Genomic DNA, 19,734 nt, shown 5'->3' on the forward strand with positions numbered 1-19,734 from the left:
AAGAGCCTTCACAACTGGTTACTGAGAAGGCAGAGTTTTGCTAAGGTACTGTGTATCTGTAATCGCTTCTATGCAAAGGGAATGCCTAGAGTTTATATTGCTCCCTAGCTGAATGGAAAGGTAGTGCTGCTGCTGGTACAGGTATTGTAACCTGGAGGTTCCTGCAGAAGCTCCACTAGGTACCTGGGAATCAAAGTGATGCAGTTTGGCTGCCATCTCAGAAATTGATGGGAGATACTCCAGTGAGATGTCTTCTTTTCTACAGTATTTTTGTAGGTTAGTTGAACAGGCTGTAAATCTTGTAACTGAATATAACCAAATATTTTCATAAAATGCAAAAATCCAGAACCATAGTTCAAACTCTTTATTTCCATACAATTTTTGAGACATATTAAGAGACTACAGCTCTCTTTTAGGATTACAGAAACACAATCCTCCTTTCAGAACAAAACTTTGTTTAGCAAGAGAGATGTTAGTTTCAGTTACTTAGTTTGATGCTTTTACTTTTATCACATTTCTGCAATTTCAGTTTAGGGACCAATATGAAGGCTTTAATATATTTGTTATTATATTCATGCATGTCACCTTAGTATTTGTTAAAAGGATGTGGCATAATGATTTAAACTTTTGTTCCTCCTTTCTTAGGGTTTCCCTTTTCACTTCACATACTTGGAAATGTCTTTTTTTCAGCACCATTAACTATTATTATGGAAATCAGCAACCAATTTTAGTAAATACCCTTTAAAATGTATGTATTAAAATTTCAGTCCCACTGCTCCAAATATATCCATACAAAGAGGCTTTAAACCACAGACTTAGAGCATGGAAGTAATCTTCTTTCCTTCCTCTTTCCATGCAGCAAGGCACAGTGACAATATGGTTACATCACTGCTCTTTTCCAGGGGGTACCCAGAGAAAGAACAGCCTCTGGATGTCCTACACAATTAAACCTGTGTAGGAACATGGGCCTTTCTGGAACCCTCCAAGGAGCTGAAGCCTGTTCTCAGTGTGGAGACTGAGTCACTAACGAGGATGTTGCAGTTTGGTGCATTCAGCCTGCAATGTAGCAGTGTGAAACCCCTTGGCCACAAGTCCTTGGATTTAGTACTTTGTTATGATAAAAAATGTCATTATTTCAGTTTTATATCTTTGTCTAATGTAGTAGCTCTGACAGGTACTTTATTTCTGACTTGATGATAATGCTGTGTTGTTACAGTGTAAGGCAAAAAAGATTGAGGTGACAAAAAGAGACACATCTTGTGTTTAAGTAAGTGAGGAAAAGATGACTGATAAGGAAAATCGAGCAATACGGAAACATTATATCTATTTGAAAATATTTTAATGTCAAAGTGCAAAACTCTCAGAAAACATTCCAGGTGGCAAGGATTTTTATTTTGGAAATGGTTATTAGTGTCAGGCAAAGGGAAATCACTAAAGTGTGAAATATGCCTTTCAAGATGCACTAGGCATTTGAGTGCAATGTCCTGGCAGGCAACACCTAATCTTTTTTCCTCCAAAATCTATCTTTGATATCATTGTAATCATACAATTAGGACAACAATAATTCAAAGTGATGCATTCAAAGTGTTTAATTACAACCTTATTTATAACTGTGGCTGATTTTTGCGCCAAATTAATGACCTGAATTGGTAACACGTTGAAACACTTTCAAATCATGAAACGTGGGAGATTTTTTAATATAGGAAGACTATTGCTTCTTACTAATGGGGGGAAGAAGCTGAGTTGGTAGTGGATGAATGAAAAATTAACACCAGAGAAAGACTTCCCTTTGAGTCTTCTCCCAAAATGGGTCAAATCCTGATATTTGTTTTTGTCGAAGTACCTTGTTTGAAAGCGTTCTACCACATGTGTGTCTGAAAAAGGTTTAGCACAGTAGAAGGCATTCTCCTTTTCCTGTGTGCTTCTGTGGCTTGAATGCAAGGAGCTGACAGTAGAGGATGCACCTCTTTAATCTTTCATATCTACTTTTATCCAAAGATAGTGCTTCAACCTCTCTAACTTGTTTTGTTGCCCATTAAAGGGAAAGAGGTCACTCAAGGGACACTTTTGAAGACTAAAGGAGGCTGCAGGGTTTGCTGGGCAGAACAAGACCTGCTCTAAACAACAGTTGTTTTTTTCCCTTTACTAAATTCTCCCATCTCACCCCACAGTAATTCTTAGGTGTCAGCTTAAACTATTAAGTTCCTGAGGATTAACCTGGAGAATCTTGAACAAAAGAAGTCAAGAACTGATCGATGGATTCTTCTGCAAGCTTTTATGTTGCCACTCCCTTTGTGCTCAGTTCCTCCTGAGGTACTCCTTCCTGTTCAGTACAGTCATCCTTTTCACCCCGAGGCTCGGGCAGCCTGCAGAAACAGTGATGGGCTAATACCAGAAATGGTTGGCCCTGTGCTTTTGAAATTGGGGGCAGTCATAGGAATTCAGAGAGAGAAGCCACAATGCTTAATAAGAGCAGTGAAGTTAATGTAGTTTTTCCTACACTAGATTATAGAAACTGGAATGCATTCATGAACAAGGAAAATATTTTTAGTCACAGACAAAAGAGCTGTACAGCATTGTTTGCATTACCTGTGAACATCAGATTCTTCTTCTAGCAAGTCAGTGGCATCTTTCCCTTTTTTCCTTACAAATTCTTCGCTTAGGCCAACCTGCTGCAGGGTGCGTCTGTAGCGACGCTCTGCTCCTTGACGAGCATCATGCTGTGAAATCGAAACTTAAACAGTAACTGCAGAGAACTGGGCATTCCCCATAACAGTCAACTGGTTTTGAAGTGTACATCTGATGCTCCTAATGGGGACAAGAGGACAACACAACCTCCTGTCCAAAATTTTTGTAGTCCATACAGTACAGTACCAAAACTGAAGACTAGGACAATGTCTTACATCTCCCAAAGCCAGAGCTCGCATTTTCCTGCTTCGGTTCTTTTTTTTTTCTTCTTCCTTCTGTTCTCCTCCTTCTACCACATTCCAGTCTTACCAGACTGGTGTACTTGTGGTCTGAGTCCTAACTCTGACACTCAAATCAAAAACATGTGCAAAACCCAAGTTATGTGAAATCCTGTACGCACATTTGCTTGTAAGTGGTAAGAACTAACAACAGTGAAGTTAATAAATGGAGAGTGCCTGTGAAATAGCTTCATATCAGCTCAACTGAAAAACAAGCATCTTGGGTCCTATATCCTCACTGCTTCCAAATGAACCTTGCAAATCAATGAAGTCTGAGATTAGGGTTCTCTAGAGGGACTGGCCAGTCCCTAAAGATTAAGGTGTTCTATATGGAAGGACAGAAACCTAGTATGAACATGAGTGAACACTACTGATAACAGTGAAATCTTACCAATGTGGTACATGGAAATATTAGCAGTATTTATCACACATGTGGGTTCTCTACCTCCATTATCAGAACAGAAAGCCTGATCCAGGAGGGTGCTTTCTGTTGAGAAATTTTAAGTCAGCAATATTGTCAATGTATTGTCACTGTCTCTAACCAGCTGCAGTTCCTGCAAGGAAATGAAAGAGAAAACCCAGGGAAAAAGATACAGCACAGATTGTACCTACACCTCAGGTGCAATAGAGATTTGCAGCTGGTACTGTGTGATGGTTGAGATGTGTTGAATGCAGCCCCAGATTGCAAAGCCTACAGGTGATAAAAGCGACATAACCATCATTAGTGTTCTTCTGTAGCAGTAGATGTACAAAGAAAAAGTGCTTAACTGGAGAGGGTTTTAAGAAAAAAATTTGCATCTCCAAAATGCAGTCTGTGGTATTCAGGTGCAGAATAGGTATTTATTTAATTTCTGGTGTGATGAGGCCTTGATTTTGATCAGACCATACACTGTGATTGCAATATGTTCTAGGAACTGGCAAGCTCCTAGAAATAAGCCTGAATGTTTTTTTCAAGGAAAAAATAGGAAGGAATTTAAAGTGTTCTTTGGTGGTTTTTCCATGTGTTATTTTGAGTGCAGCCCAGAGACTATGTGACCATTTGTACCTTCTCATCCATGAATTCATTTGAGACTAGATTTTTTTAATGCCTGTCTTAAATGAAAGACAATTTATCCTATTGCCCAGAAACACTCTGGGAATTTGACCACTTACCTTGGTGACCTGTTCAAAAAGGAATGGTCTGCTTTTGACCCGCAGCTTCATTTCTTCCAGCTCCTTTCTGTATTCTTTTGTTCTGTCTTGCATATTTTGCCTGAAATGGAAAAACTGCCTGTCTGTTATAGGTTACTGTAGCTGATCAGGAAAGATGAATTCTCAGTGAGTGTTCCATTTTTTAAATCACTTTGGTAATTATCTTGATTCTGAATCCTGGGGAAAAAAACCCTATTGCTGACAAGTTATGGACCTATTAGCAAAGCTCTTCTAGACTGCAAACAAGAAACAGTGTTCACATTTTTAGAAAAACTTGTTTCTTATGTGGTCTTTACCAAGCTACACATTACAGTTGACTGGCTTGTACAAATTAGTTTCTACAAACATTAATCTAAAGGAAACAGTTCTGTATGGAAGGAGAAGTGTGGAATTGTCAAGAATTGTCAAGATATCCAAATGAATGTGTAATGGATACAATAGCCAAAAAAGGTTAGGCTAGGATGTTTTTAGACCTAATCTGTCCTAAAGAATTACCTGATCAAGAGCAAACAGTTATTTTTGTGCAGAGTAGGATACTGACCTATTCTGTTTTGACTTCTCCTTTTGTGTTTCCTCCAAACTTTTATGAGGATCCAGTGCTTTTGCTCGGCTGTTCACAGTCTTTTGCATAGCTTGACATTTCATTTTCTGTTTCTCCAGCCAATAAATTCCTTCTTTTTCCCCTTCCTTTTTGTTATCTTGGGCATATCTATATGGAAAAAAAGTTACTGATGAGCCCAGGTGGACTGCCAGACCCACATCCTAGGTGGGAATTTCACTTTTGTAGTCCTCCAAGGAGAGAAAGTAAAATTTCAGCCATACAAGTGTGCAGTTTCCAAAGCAACTGGGAGACACAGCAGGACTTAAAAAAGAAAGAAGACAGAGAAACATTTAGGAAATGTATTGTTGATGTAGTTGATATGATGAGGGAAAACACTGGTGTTTTTTCCTCCATATTGATCAGTAGTTGTACAGTCTTTTAGACAAACTTTCTACCTACCTAATAGCTGATTCCCTCTTTCTAGTTGAATCTGTAATATGCACAGGAAGGGTGTTGGAAGAGAGAGAGGAAAGTCCGGGCAGAGAGTGACTTTTTTGCACTGAAACCTTGGAAAGCTTCTGAGAATCCTGAAAGAAATAGAACTTCATTCAGTATATTTGTTCACAGACAGTTGCTAGTACAGAATCTCTTCTGTTATTTGCCTACCAAAGAGAACAGCTGGGCTATGAGAATGCACTCACTCTTCTCTCTTCCATCAGCAGAGATTTACATGTGGATGGGCTGAGGGACAAGGGGAAGGAGACATGATTACAGCTATGAAAGGGTGACTGAGCCTTAGCTGTCATAGCTCATTTTGTGTAGAATTTTGTTTTCTTGTTTGGCCTAGAATTCTGCAGTACTCTCAATACAAGGGCAGATGTCACAGGCTGTTAACCATTAATAATTAAATGCTATAAACTTGGGAAGTTGGTATCTTGATAGGAGAAAGCAGTACCACAGAAATATCCAGCTATCTCACCTTTATCTTTTCATTAGCCTGCCTCTGCCTGGTGTGGAGATTGGAGGTTCTCAGCTTGAATGGCTTATTACGAGTTGGCTCTTTGATTTCTTGTCTCCTTACTGTTTTCCTCTGAAACGCCCAGTAAAGTTCTTCAAAATCTGGTATTGTTGGATTAATCCTTGGTTTGAAGCTGAAACTTTTGTCCTGTAAGAAGCCAAGTTTTTCCTGCTTAGTTCTGGTGGCAGTTCGGGACTGAGGCTCCCTCCGGCAGTTGCTGGTATCTATAGGAGCCATGGAGCTCTCCAGCAAATCCTTTGCTCTCATTTGAATACAGATTTCCCTGTAGAGCTCAGCTTCTGAAGGATCAAAAGGAAAGCAATGAGAAGAGTGTGAGTGACATAAAAAGCCTTGAAATTGTCACTGCCCAAGTCTAAACTTTCCATTGTGATGGCAGCTACAGATATAGGTGAGACCAAACATTCTATGCTCTCTTTTCCCCCTTTTTCAGCCCCTCTCTCCTCTGCCTCCCAGGGAAAAATAATTCAAAGGTACCAGTAAAACCATGGTAGGGTCTCTTTCTTAGGCATTAATTTCTAGATATCTCTTTTACTTATTGGAGCAATAACTGGACAGGGCTTCTCCTATTCTTAAAGGTACCAGGTAACTCGTGCCCTTTGCCTCCTTTGTCTTGCAGAAATGTGAATCTGCCATACTAGTCCCATACTTTTTACATGGGACTTACAGCCATGTTGACTGTGTGGTACAAATGAGTCGTTCAAGTATACTTGTAACAGATGATGGCTTTTCTATGTAATCTCCAGCAGTAATTGTCTCTATTGGAAAAGCTTTTAAGTAAGGAACATTTGATGGATAGATCACATTTTGTGACTTTTGCAACAAATTTTCTATAGAATATGATCTAGGTTTTAGCATCAAACTGATGTCCCTCCCTGTGCAGCACTAAATATTTATGGAAATGCAGACAGTTGGCTGAGGGTTGGTTTTTTGCTTTTAGGGGAAAAAAATCAATACTACTGTTTGCAAAATAAGATGGTTTTGAGTCAGTTTATAGGTACTCATTGCCTAAAGTATGAAATATTCATTTCTCCTCACTTCTCATAGAAATAGACAGAAATAGAACAGATTAGATAGAATTTAACAGATTACATAGAATCTATTTCTATCTGCCAGATAGAAATAGAACAATGATTTGTCCTTTGCGGCCTTTTACCTTTGTAATCTATTTAGGTTAAAACAGAATTTCTGATGAAAACTGAACTGGTGTATCCTCAAGAAGAAATCACAGAAACAGTGAAAAAGGAGAAAAGAATGAGAAAAGCCATGAGAATTATTAAGGACTGGCTTAGTTCCCACATTCAAGCATAAAGTCTGAATTGTTTACTTCAAGCTTTCAACTGCAGTGGCTTAAGCCATCTGAAAGCAGGCAAGCACCAGTAACATTTCCTTGGCTGCCCTAACTAGAATGGTCCTGGCACCTACTCTCCCTGTTTTAGCAACTGAGCCAGTGCAAGTGGGAAGGCCACTGGAAACATCAGAGAATGGCAGGAGAGACTGGACTACTACACTATCACTTAGAACCAAACTAACTGCCTGATTTGGGCTCAGGAAATACTTGTCTCCTCTCCTAGGGGTTCTGTGCAGAATGGATCACTTGGGTAGGAGTAAAATTGTCAGATCTAAGATACTCCATGGACCTTGGGGACCCATGGCACTACATCTGTCTTCATGTTTGTGCCACAAATCATCTCAGTCCCTTTAGTGTAACCAAAGGTATGGAATCCAGTGCAGGAAAAGATTCCCAGACTGTCATGATCTGCAGCAAAATGGATATGGAAATCTGTCTGTAGAGGTCAATGTGCCCACGTTTTCTGGGGAGTGGAACAGAACTGCTGTTGCTGATACTCATACGGGACTACCGAACTTGGGGCACTCTACTGCAAGGGTATCTAAACAAAAAGTAATGACCAGGGACACACAGGAGACTCAACAACACCAGGGGACACTGGCCTTAGGCTCCAAGTGATGCCCTACAAGCCATGATCTTACCTCCCAGCATGGAGACAGCAAGGGACAGGCAGGGAGGTGCTTTTACAGAAAGAGCCCTGGCATGTTACCTTTGAGTTTATCTCCAAGAAGTGAGTCATAAGTAGATTTAGGAACTTTTTTACTGGCTTGCTTCTGTTTGGAGCTCTCATTTGGGGTTGCTGCTGCCAGGAATTTTTGTCTGATAGCTTCTTTCTTTTTCTCTTCCTTCTCCAGAAAACTGAAGGGCCGCTGTGTTGAAAGTAGCAGCTCCTTTCTTTTCTGTGTTGCTGCTTGCCTGCGAATCTCATTCTGCTCCATTATTTCCTGATAAAGGGGCAGAAACACATGGGCAGGTACAGGCTGTGCCCGGAATTGTTTCTGACATTCAGCTTCATCCTGGCTTTGCCTTTTGTCTCTCTGTTTGTCTAGTTCAAGAAACATGTATGACTTCATCAACTCGGACTTTTTGCGAGCTTCCCGCAGGGTCATTTTGAAAGGCTGAGGGATGGTGATGGAAGGAATCCAGGGAGATGAAGCGCTTTTTGGCCTCAAGCGGGACTTAGGAAACAAGTGAGGCTTTTGCTGATCCCAGGTACTGTCTGAGGTGAGGTCGGTCAAAGAACTGGACTGCCTTATGTTACCAGATGTATGACTAAGACAAACACATTATGAAGGGGAAATTAGTGACATTATTAAAAAACAGAGTTAAAAGAAGGGAGACGCTACTGATTAAGAGAAAGATACCGCAGGCTGAGCTGGTTGTTAAAAGACAAGCTTAGGATTTGTCATTCTCAGGCTCCATATTTCGCTTTGCTACCAAAGTTCGTGAGCAGAGCTTTGCTTGTTTTGTTTTCCATGTATAAAATGGAAGTTAGGCCTACTTAGCTTTGTCATGCAATTTATTATGCTGAGAGCACTCTATTGCCAGAAAGGCCACAAGCAAACCATAAAGCCGCAGCTTTAGGGTTATCTTGCTAATAGCTACTCAACATAACAGACAGATGCAGGAGAGGCAATCAGGCACACAGATGCACAAATCCCAACAAACACTACCAAACACTAGCATTCCTGGGATGCTGATGGGAATGTCATTACAAGAAACTGCTTTAGTGTGATGTTTGAGAGGTTCAGCTAGAAACTTTGTACCTGAGAAGATGACCATATTATTGATAATAAGAAAACCCACCTGAGACTATCCTGGGTCTCATTAAAATAGCAAACTTCTCATAGGATGTCTGAGGGTGATTGTGAAAGTGAGTGAAACTTAGATTTTAGGGAAGGAATAAATGCAGGCAAAAGGAAGGATCAAGGTGAATCAAAGTGAACCAAGAACAGCAAAGGAGAAAAAAGGGGAGAGACAGAAGGTGCAGATCATGTATCAACAGGCTCCTGGTCAATACACTTGCTGGTAATTGCTGCAGTCTCTTCTTCATAAACTATTTCCTTTGTAAGAGTGCCCGTGTGACCTGCTAGTGAATGCAAAGCTAGATTAACCACAAGGAAAGTCATCTGAGAGCTCGACCTTGGAAAGACCACAGCTCTGAAGACTGTATACTGGATGGAAATGTGTGTCATCTTCTGGCACATTTCAAGCACGATTAGCTGATGAGTGAGGCGGGGATTTGTGCTGTTCGCGTTTTATGTGAAAGCTGCTTACGTGGGCACCTGCTGAGCCCATCCTCCCTGCTGTGTCTACACTTGTGGCCAGTGTTCTGGCACTGTACACGGGCATTTTGGGACATCATGCTCCGCCTCCTCCCTGGCCAGGAGAAGGAATCCTGCACCCCATCCTGCCATCCTTACTACGTATCGTCCTACCTGAGAGCCTCCCTCAGCTTCTCACGCAGAACTTCTGCCTCCCTCCTGAAACCCTCCAGCTCCTCATCTTCTTCGAACACCGCGCGGTCACCCCATAACTCCGCCTGGCACGCTGCGCCCGCTTCTAACGGAGACCGCCGGCCCCCCATCCCGACAGGATGCTCCCAGCTCCTTGCCCGGCGGCGGGAAACGCAGGAGTCGGCGTGTTACAGCCTGAGGGGATGTCGCGTAACCTGGAAAAAACGAAATAAATGGAGAAGTGCGCGCTCTGGGGCCGCGGCCCCGCCTCCCCGCCCGGCAGCGCCGCGGCCGGGCCCCCTCCGCTCCGCGGGCCGCCGCCTCAGCCCGCCCCGCCCCGCTCTGCACCAATCAGCGCGGCCAGCGGCGCTCGGGCCCGCCCACTCGGCCTCACGCAGCCAATCGGGCGCGAGGCCGGCGGCGCGCGCGGCCGTTGTCATGGTTCCGGGCGCCCCTTCCGCCGCCGTCAGTTCCGCGGCGATGGCGGCGGCGCGCGCGCGGGCGCTGCTGGCCCCGCTCGGAGCGCGGCTGAGGGCCGGGCCCCGCGCCCCGCTCCGCTCCGCCGCCTCCGCCCCCGCCCCGCCGCTCTACGACGTGGTGGTGTCGGGCGGGGGCATGGTCGGGAGCGCCATGGCCGCCGTGCTGGGTAAGGCCGTGACCCACTCACCCGCAGTGTGAGACAGCCGTGTGTAGGATCTCAGTGTCCGGGATCCCTGAGGGATCCGTGATCGTGCGTCCTCGCGTGACAGCGCTCTAGAGTTGGCCTAAGGCTGTTCGGTGAGCTGGTCAGTGATGAGCCTAGCCGTATCTGTGTGTGTGCACAGGAGTTTCATAGACCGTAGTGTTTCTGTCAAACATGCTCATCCTTAAATAGCTGATGGATAATGTCAGCCTTAGCTAAAATGCCTGAGTATAGAATCATAGAATGAGTTGGAAGGGACCTTATATATCGCCTAGTTCCAACCCTCTGCTGTGTGCAGGGGCACCTTCCATGGACCAGGTTGCTCCGAGCCTCATCCAGCCTGGCCTCAAACACCTCTAGGGTTGGGACATTTACAGCTTCTCTGAGCACCCTGTTCCACTGTCTCACCACCCTCACAGCAAAGAACGTCCTCCTAATACCTAATCTAAGCCCACTCTCTTTCACTTTGAATCTGGTTCCCCTTGTTCTGTCGCTACATGATCTTGTAAAAAGTCCCTTTTTGTCTTTCTTGTTGGCTCCCTTCAGGTACTGTAAGGCCACAATTCAGTCACCCCTAAGCCATCTCTTTTCCAGGCTGAACAAACCCAGTTTGCTCAGTCTTTCCTTGTAGGAGAGGTGCTCCATCCATCTAATCATTATTATCTGATCCCAAGTTTCATTCTCTAACCTGGTATTTTAAACACTGCAATAACAAGTTAAAATGGATTTCTGCTTGCTTTGTATCATTAGAGATCCTGAGAGTACTGGCTGCTCCTTTCTTTGCAACATGGATTCAGAAGGGTGCAGTAGTGACAGAAACCCAAAAAAAAATAGTGCCCAGAAGGTCAAAGATCCTGAGCAATAAGTGCTTTGCAAGTATAAAGGCTTACCTTGCAAGCTTAAGTTCTGCTTAAGCTGTTAAACAAGAGCCCAGTGGATTTGAGATGGCATAAGGATCCCCTCCAGCAGTGATATCTAAGGCTAACAAGCAGGTTTGGGACCCTCAGGAGATGAGCTTATTACTGTGCATAATCTAGAAAATATGCCCAGGACACTGCTGTCTTTAGGGCTGCTGTAGTAGTAAACTCTAGATGTTGCAAGGACACCACTTCTGTCCTCAGTGCCCTCTGCCTCTGTAGTGGTTGGGATGCTGCAAGCGTGGCCAGCTCAGCTGCAGTGTTTTACACTTTACTTGAGTCTTCTTGGGATTTTTTCAGTTCTCTTAACTGGAAGTTTAAAGTCTAAACTGCCTGTGCTATTCCATTGTCAGAATGTAAGGACAGGGAAAATATTAATGTAATTGCTACGTATCACAGAAGTTTTATTTTGATCTCTTCTTCTAAAAGAATTTATGTTTAAGCTCTGGAAAACATGTTCTGGAGTAAACATGGAGTAAATATTGCAGATTTCACTTGATAATACTCCAGTAATAAATTTTCATTTAAAAATGGCACAAGTTTGTACAAAAATGTAAGGTTTATGTAAAAGGGAAATATGTAATCCTTGCTTTAGCTGCAAGAGAGTTGTCCATCTCAGTAACAGGACTGTAGTCATAAAGCTTTAACATACAAAAGTTTACCTGCCTGGTGAAAACCTGTATTGTATATGTGTTTCTTCATTAAGTGTTGCATCTACTCTGCCTTATTACAAAAACTCAGGTGTTTTGTTTTTGAGATTTTTGGCAGGAGCATTGTATCAAAGCATGTGTTTGCTTATTTTAGGGCATGACATCCACTTCCATGATAAAAAAATTGCTTTGCTGGAGGCTGGTCCTAGGAAAGAATATGATCACATGCCAGACAGTTACAGCAACAGGGTCAGTTCCATCTCCCCAGGATCAGCCACCCTCCTAAGCAGTAAGTAAGATTTTGTTGTATGCATTTTTAACATTTATATTTGAGCTGGTTTTGTTTAAACAAAAACCTTTTTGACCACGTGTTGCCTTCATCCTAACATCAGTAGGATTATTTGCCTTTGTCTCTACATGCTGAGCTGGGGTTATTAAATCCAAATTCTCTTGATAGCAGGGACCTGTGTTCTGGTATCTTGGTCTGATTTGTTACTATATAATTATTTGTGTCTTTAGGCTAGTGAAAGTTTGTAAGGTGCTCTCTACAGCACCTGGAATGTTCTATTCACAAAAGAAGCTTGGTGCTTTGTAGTCTGGTAACTCAGTCCTCAATTAATGAGGATTAATTGTCATTTTAAATAGCTATTTGAGCCTTGATTCCTTATGGAGAAAGAAATGTTCGCTACAATAATGGCTGTGCATTTCTGTGTCTGTTTTATTACCCAGTGATGGGACAGTGGAAGTTGTCTGTTAGGTCAGAGGTTCATGGAGAGCTCTTGTTTCTTTCCTGCTGGCTTGTGTTAAGGTAAAACAATGTGATTCTGGGGCTGTGGTAGCACTGACGTGAACCTGGCACTGTCTAGGGAAGGTGCAAGCCAAGCCTGAGCATAGTCAGGGAAGGGTGGAGGAGAGTGTGGAGTGAGCTTGAGTTGAGTTTTGGTCTCAGTGTCCACGTGAACTTGTATCTCCGTGTATTTCTGTGCTTTTTCTCTTTCAGGTTGTGGTGCCTGGGATCATGTCTGCAGCCTGAGACTCAAACCCTTCCGGCGAATGCAGGTGCCTTAGGGCTGCAGATACACCATGTGTCTGTCTACTCTGAATTCTCAAAAGTACTTGCATCAATGACACAAAGGTTTTTCTTTCTATGGTAAAGGGCAGGTCATACTTACGTTCATTTCTGTCCCTTTTTTGTGGGTAGCAGTCTGCTCAGAAATACCTGTCCTCAGGGTCTTGATGTTACAGGCTGAAAGGTGGATTCCTAATGGCAGCTGTAGATACTGAGGCTTGGGTATCAGCCAGGAAATAAAGGTAAAGGGTGTATTGGTTTGGCTGGGATAGAGTTTCTTCTCTTCATGGTGGCTTGCATGGGACAGTGTTTCAGATTTGTGTTGAAAACTGTTGCTAACACAGGGATGTTTTAGCTATCCTAAGCAGCACTTACACAGTGCCAAGGCTTTCTCTCACTGCCCTGCCAGTGAGCAGGCTGGAGGTGCACAAGAAGATGGGAGGGTACACAGGCTGGACAACTGACTGATAATCCATACCATATGGTGTCATGCTCAGCAATAAAAGCTGAGGAAAAGAAGAAGGAAAGATGGGAAGTTTGGAGTGATGGTGTTTGTCTTCCCAAGTAACCATTATGCTTGATGGGGCCCTGCTCTCCTGGAGATGGCTAAACACCTGCTTGCCCTTGGGAAGCAGTGAATCTATTCCTTGGTTTGCTTTCCTTGAACATGTGGCTTTTGCTTTTCCTATTGAACTGCATTTAGCTCAAGCCATGAGTTCTGTACTTTCACCCTTCCAGTTTTCTTCCCCATCTCAGTGCAGGGAAGGAAGGGAGCAGCTGCGTGGGGCTGAGCTGCCTGCTGGGGTTAACCTACAGCAGGGTTGTAGCATAGCTTCCTATGTCAATTATGTAACAGAAAAGTAGGGATGAAAAAGTTGACTTGGAATTACTTTTTGAGCTTAAGCTAAATCATGTAATGAAGTTAGTTATGTGGTGCTCTTTAGTAGCTGGGAATGGACAGTAATCCAGGATGTTTTGTCTAGTTCTGTATTTCTAGATTACTGTGTCTTTTTGCTGTTAAGTCCCTGAAATGGACTTCCTTATTGCATAGCTTCATGTAATGTATTTTTTCTTCGTAGGTGTGGGATGCTTGTTCAGAAGCCATGATCGTTTTTGAGAAAGATGACTTAGATGACATGGGTTACATAGTGGAGAATGATGTCATTATGTCTGCTCTCACAAAACAGTTAGATGCAGTAGCAGGTAGTGGACAACTTCTTCAATATTTTATTTCCTGCAGATAGCTTTCAGTTACTTGCCTTCTATTGTGTGCTAAGTCTTGAGAGGGAGAAATTCGTCTAACAAGTAACTCTTGAGAAATGGGCATCTTCTGGAATGGGGAAGGAGGGAGAAATCTGACTTCCAAAGGCTACAGAGCAGAAAAGCACTTGCATATGTAGTTCTCCAGAACACAGTCTCTTCAAAATTGGACTTAATTAAAAAATCTGTACCTCCTTGTCCAGAGCAGGCCTTACAGTGACAAGGGGTCATCCATATCTGTTTTTCTGGGGTGCCTTGAGAATTGTAGGGTGAGCTCCTAGGGTGCTGTTAAGACAGTGTGGCCTTGGCTGTTGTAGCGATGTTTCCTTTTTTCCTGTGCATGTTGTGCTGTGACCATGGTACTCTGTGTTCCCACCAGACCGTGTGGAGGTCTTCTACAGCAGCAAAGCAGTTGGGTACACGTGGCCCCTTCCTTCCCATGGCTGTGACACAAGCCCTTGGGTCCAAGTTGAGTTAGCTGATGGACGCAGACTTCAGACTAAGCTGCTGGTAACTAAGCTCTTTATTTCTGTTGATAAGGCATCATCTCTAACCCATGTCCTTTCCACTGGATTTGGTTCTGATTCCATATGTGCCACTCCACCCACATGGAGTGCTGTCAGGGTGTGGGACACTGGGCACGCCCTTCTCTCTGCCTGGTGCAAGAAGGTGCTGCTGAATTTGAGAAGAGCAGAAGGGGCTACCTCTTCTGGTTTTGGGGGGATTTTTTTTTTTTTTCTGAATGAACAGACAATGTACAGATGCAGTCTGAGGTTTTTATAGTGAAATACTAGCTCTTAATCTTTTTATGAGCTGCTGAAGAAGTTGGTTTGCATCTCTTTGTTTTACAGATTGGTGCGGATGGTCATAACTCTATGGTCCGGAAGGAAGCTGAAATTAAGAACATTGAACATCAGTATGACCAGTCAGCTGTGGTGGCAACTCTCCATTTATCTGAGGTAAAATTCTGCTAAAATGACTCTTCCATAAGCAGTAGAACCTAAGAGGGTGATCTGGCTTGCTGCCCACTTGCTTCTTTCCACTGTAGGCCACAGACAACAACGTAGCATGGCAGCGGTTCCTTCCCACCGGGCCAATTGCGCTTCTTCCGGTAAGGTGTTTGTATTTTTTAAAATGTTTTTAAAAATTTTTGTAGTCTAGTAACTTTATTTCTGTCCATGCCTTTCGGCGTTGGTTCTGTCTCTTAAGAATTTGCACATCTACCCTTCACTCTTCATTTATTGCGTTTTCCCCTCCTGCCATCTCACTCCATACTTGGCATTTTCCACTTGTAACAAGTTGGGTTGGAACTGTAATTTTCAGAGGGACTGACAGTGTGAGGCAGGGCAGTGGGGAAGTCTTTTCACTGAATATTTATTTTTATTTCTTTTTCTCTTGATATTTAACCTTGACATTCTCTTAAACTAGCTGTCTGACACTGCCAGCTCTCTGGTCTGGTCTACATCTCATGACCATGCATCAGAACTTCTCACTATGGATGAGGAAAGCTTTGTGGATAGCATCAACTCTGCCTTTGTGAGTATCAGCCTCATGACAGGAACAGGCTTTAAGAAATAGAACAGAATTCTTTAGCTTAAACAGCAGTAATAGGAGAGGTGGATTCTGAAGTTCCTTCCTCTGGTGAGAATGATACTAAAGAGGCACCTAGTAAAGAAAAGATGACCCCTTGGGACTGAATTAGGTTAGTTCTGAAAGTCACAGAAGTTAACCTAAATTTCCAAAAGGTAGGAAGAGTAGACTCATCCTAGTTGGAAATTTGTATGTCCTAAAATGGTGAAGATAGCTTTTACTACTGTATAGTTTTGTCCAAGTGGTTATAATTCAGTATTTGGAACTCAGATTTTTTTTCAGCTGGGTTCTTTTATGGGTCTAGTTTGGGTCAACTTCCAAAGATTTGTTTGTCTGTTTCAGTGGAGCAACATAAACCACTCTGACTTCATTGACACAGCTGGGGCCATGTTTCGTTCTGCCATTTCACTCCTGAAGCCCTCAGGGACTGCAGTCCGTCAGCTGCCCCCAAGTGTTGCTAAAGTAGACGCAGAGAGCCGAGCCATGTTCCCTCTTGGGCTGGGCCACGCGACAGAGTACGTCCAGCACCGCGTGGCTCTTATCGGGTAAGGTGCTCGGCGGCAGCCCTTGGGAGAGCGGGTGGCATGTGGTCAGAAATGACCTGAGCACTGCAACTCCCAGTCAACAAAGTAGATGTTAGAAATGATATGTTGTTCCAGTCTGACTTTACCCAGATCTGGTTTGTTCTGTGTATGAATAGCTTTGTGTCCATTATCTGTACTCTCTGTGTAAATTGAAAGATAGTTATTTCCCTTTCCTGGTTTGTACAGTCCAGTGAAACAATCCAGTATCTCATGCTGGATCTGTACTTCTCCTTACATTATAACAGCCATTCTGAGCACCACTTTGAGTTTTAAACTCACTATTTTTGAACACATGACAAAAATTACTCCATGTGGAATGTCAGAGACTTTTGTATGGTGGCCAATGCAAACAGGAAAATCCCTAATTTCTTATATTCTAAGGTCGCATGTACTTTCTTCTCTGCCCCAGCTGCAGTATGGTGGTAGCTTTTAGTAATTCTTGGATGCTGTGCTACACTTTTGTGTGGTGCACTTTTCAGCTTTCCAGCCTACGAAGCACTCTATGCTTGGGAGCATGCTGTGCTTTATAGCTCGGTAAAGCACATGATTTGCATTTCATATCAAAACTTCATTTAATTTCTCTAAATTTGTGACTCCCATATCAGTGTTTGTCTTTAAGCTTTACAGATAAGTTGGTTCATGGAAGAACCCGATTTTGTTTCTATTCAGTGATATCCTTTATACTCATGATGTCTGTCCACTCTGTGTTTGTGCAATGTGCCATTGACAGAGCTCCTGTTGTGCTGAGGTCACTTACAAAAACATAAAGGCCTGTTCCACGTGTGATCTGAGAGGACTTTGGCTAGTCATCCCTTTATGATTTTTCCTTTCAGACCTGCTTTTTGTTACCTCCCCTATGTCTTGCTTCTTACAACTGGAGAGGCAGTCAGGTAGTTCAGCATAGCATGCAAGGAGGTACTGGATAAAGTGCATGTGCTGCTCTAAGGTGGTTCATTGCAAAGAGGTGAGGAGTGCTACACTGATCCCTTCTGGGATTTGTCAGCCACTGTGGCTTTCTTCAAGAAGGGAAATAAATTTCTGTCTTCTCTTGCTCCAGGGACGCAGCACACAGAGTCCACCCACTTGCAGGACAAGGAGTGAACCTGGGCTTTGGTGACATTGCATGTTTAGCTCATCACCTCAGTGCAGCAGCCTTCAACGGGAGCGATCTGGGTAAGGCTCCAAGCCAACATAGGGGCAGTAAAGGATTTCTCTCCCAGGTCTTTGCTGCAGTACCTCTGGTTAGCATGCTGCTGTCTTGTGTTTGAAAGCTTTGTTGAAGTGAAGCAGTTAATGATTCTTGGATGCAGTTTCCATCCCACGAATCTTAAAGCTGCTTTAAAAAAAAATGAAGCTCTTCAGGATGGCAGTTGGAGATGTGGTGAGATGAAGAGCTGAGATGGACCATTTCTCTGTTCTCGTTCAGTTGCCAGAGGAAACTGCTCTATAGATAAGATGCACAACTGTTTGTGGCATATCAAGTGTAATAGAAACATTCAATTATCTCTTCCAGGCTCCTTAAAACACCTCCTCAAGTTTGAAACAGAACGTCAGAGGCATAATGTCTCCTTGATAGCTGCTACTGATGTGCTGAAAAGGCTGTACTCTACCACACTGGCTCCTCTGGTGTTGCTGAGGACATGGGGATTGCAAGCAACAAATGCCCTGCCTCCTGTCAAAGTAAGGATCTCACTTCAGTGAGGGCTGTAGGAATTGTCCAAAACTATTCAGGAAATATGCACAAGATGTAAAGATCTTTCTTTGTTTTAAATGAAACATTTTTGGTTGGAAAATACTATTTTAAACTGTGGGGTTTGTGTCCTGAATGGGCCTGAGGCGTTCTTAAATAACTGATGACTCACTAGTTTTTTTTTTTCTCCTGCAGCACAAGGTAATATAAAAGATCTAAGTGTCTTATGTTCTGTATCAGTAATTAGGAGTTAGAGGTCATCAGAAGTCTTTGGCTTTATTTTGCCTATGGAGTTAAAATGTCAAACCTTGACTTGTATTCCAGCAATGCACAGAGAAAACAGGCCTGTGAAAACACATCTTCACTAAGGGATTGGGTGACATCCCAGATGCAGTGTGCAGCCCACACTTAACTGTTTCTGTGCTTCTTTGCCTTGTGAATTGTTCCCTCATGGCAGAAGTTCAAGTCTCTAAAATGGAAATTACCTGAGGAAGGCGGTGGTGAGGAGTTTCTGTCTTAGACCCTCTCTTTGCAGCCTATCTGCCTGAACTTCTCACCCTCTTGACCTAGTTGCTGGATTTTTGTGAGGTTCCTTAAACCCTCTGCTCTCCAAGCTCCCAAGCACCAGCAAATTAGATTCTCATCTTTGGATTTCAATTTTTATTTCATTTAGTCTCCATTTCATATTAAACACAAGTGCCCCGTTTCCTTTGTGTTATGGTCACAGTTGAGACACTTGCTCAACTGAAAATCAGTACATTCCTAAGCAGAGCAGCTGCCACTGGCACAGTGTCTTCATTAAAGAAGACTGTGGTGCTGCTTCAGTGTCAGTTTTCATCTTTCTCTGTTTAAAAGGAAAAAACAAATGAAGATGTCTTTTCTGAGCACAGAACCCATTGGTAATACCAGTTTTGTACTACTTGGGAAAGAAAGGAATACTACAGTTTTGTTAATTTTCTAGGACATAGGGATAAGTTCTCTGTGTGTGGCTAGAAAGACTGGCCAAGAACTGTTGTTCATTTATATGTAAGGGAATGTGCCTAAAGGTTCTTTCTAAAACACATGCTTATGAATTACTTCTCTTTTTCTTCTCTTTTAGGAGCAAATCATGGCTTTTGCCAGCAAGTGATCTGTTGTCAGTGTGCTTGTCAGCAGCTTGCCTATGAATGCATTGCCCTTAAAAGGACTGTGACTGACTTGAATCTTTGAATTTTATTTTAATTTACAATAAAACGGAGGGATTGAGCTGTGTATTACACCATCCGCTGGTTTATGCAAAAGCTGTTGCATTTGCCCCCCACCCCCCCCAGGAGGATTTAGGCTTTCTTTCCATAGTAGTACCATGATGTCTTCAGCCACAGAACTAAGTGTAGTATGTGCTTTTAATTTGGGCCTCCTGAATTGAAGATTGAGGTGCAGACAGCTGTCTGTCTTCTGGCAAACACAGTGCTGACTTTTGCCAACTGCTGGCTAATTTTTAACAGCTTTTGCTGCTTAATTACTTTCAGTTTCTTCTGATATGGTTGCTAGAGCTGTAACATCACTCCTGGGTTCTTGGCACCTCAGCTCAGACAGAAGGGGTAGTTTGCAGCAGAGGGAAACAACGCATGGTGGGAGATATATTTTAAAACTCTGTCATTCTTTCACCCTTTCCCCAGCCTTTCTCTTGGTGCTTTATTTAATAATGGTGTTTCTTGTGGAAATGGCCAATCTTAAGGGCTCCATGGAAAAGATACGAGGCAACAATAATA

At 42.9% G+C, this 19,734-nt stretch overlaps 2 protein-coding genes across 2 annotated transcripts; one reads left to right on the top strand and one right to left on the bottom strand.

The window, feature by feature from the left end:
- Window positions 1–349: 349 nt before the first annotated feature.
- Window positions 350–9,858, bottom strand: FAM161B (FAM161 centrosomal protein B). Its single transcript, XM_038137018.1, has 8 exons — window positions 9,524–9,858; window positions 7,795–8,357; window positions 5,678–6,015; window positions 5,158–5,285; window positions 4,699–4,866; window positions 4,119–4,218; window positions 2,590–2,720; window positions 350–2,366 (listed from the first exon to the last, which is right to left on the bottom strand). The coding sequence occupies exons 1-8, from the start codon at window positions 9,670–9,672 to the stop codon at window positions 2,276–2,278; spliced, it is 1,668 nt and encodes a 555-aa protein (XP_037992946.1). The 5' UTR covers window positions 9,673–9,858; the 3' UTR covers window positions 350–2,275.
- Window positions 9,859–9,968: 110 nt separating this feature from the next.
- On the top strand, window positions 9,969–19,244 carry COQ6 (coenzyme Q6, monooxygenase). The gene is made up of 12 exons (XM_038137019.1): window positions 9,969–10,187; window positions 11,945–12,079; window positions 12,791–12,849; window positions 13,939–14,062; window positions 14,499–14,629; window positions 14,971–15,078; window positions 15,168–15,230; window positions 15,548–15,655; window positions 16,052–16,254; window positions 17,351–17,466; window positions 17,807–17,973; window positions 19,083–19,244. The coding sequence occupies exons 1-12, from the start codon at window positions 9,980–9,982 to the stop codon at window positions 19,110–19,112; spliced, it is 1,452 nt and encodes a 483-aa protein (XP_037992947.1). The 5' UTR covers window positions 9,969–9,979; the 3' UTR covers window positions 19,113–19,244.
- The last annotated feature ends 490 nt before the right edge of the window (window positions 19,245–19,734 follow it).

The sequence above is a fragment of the Motacilla alba genome, chromosome 5 (genome assembly GCF_015832195.1).
Source record: "Motacilla alba alba isolate MOTALB_02 chromosome 5, Motacilla_alba_V1.0_pri, whole genome shotgun sequence".
In the NCBI taxonomy this organism is placed as follows: domain Eukaryota; kingdom Metazoa; phylum Chordata; class Aves; order Passeriformes; family Motacillidae; genus Motacilla; species Motacilla alba.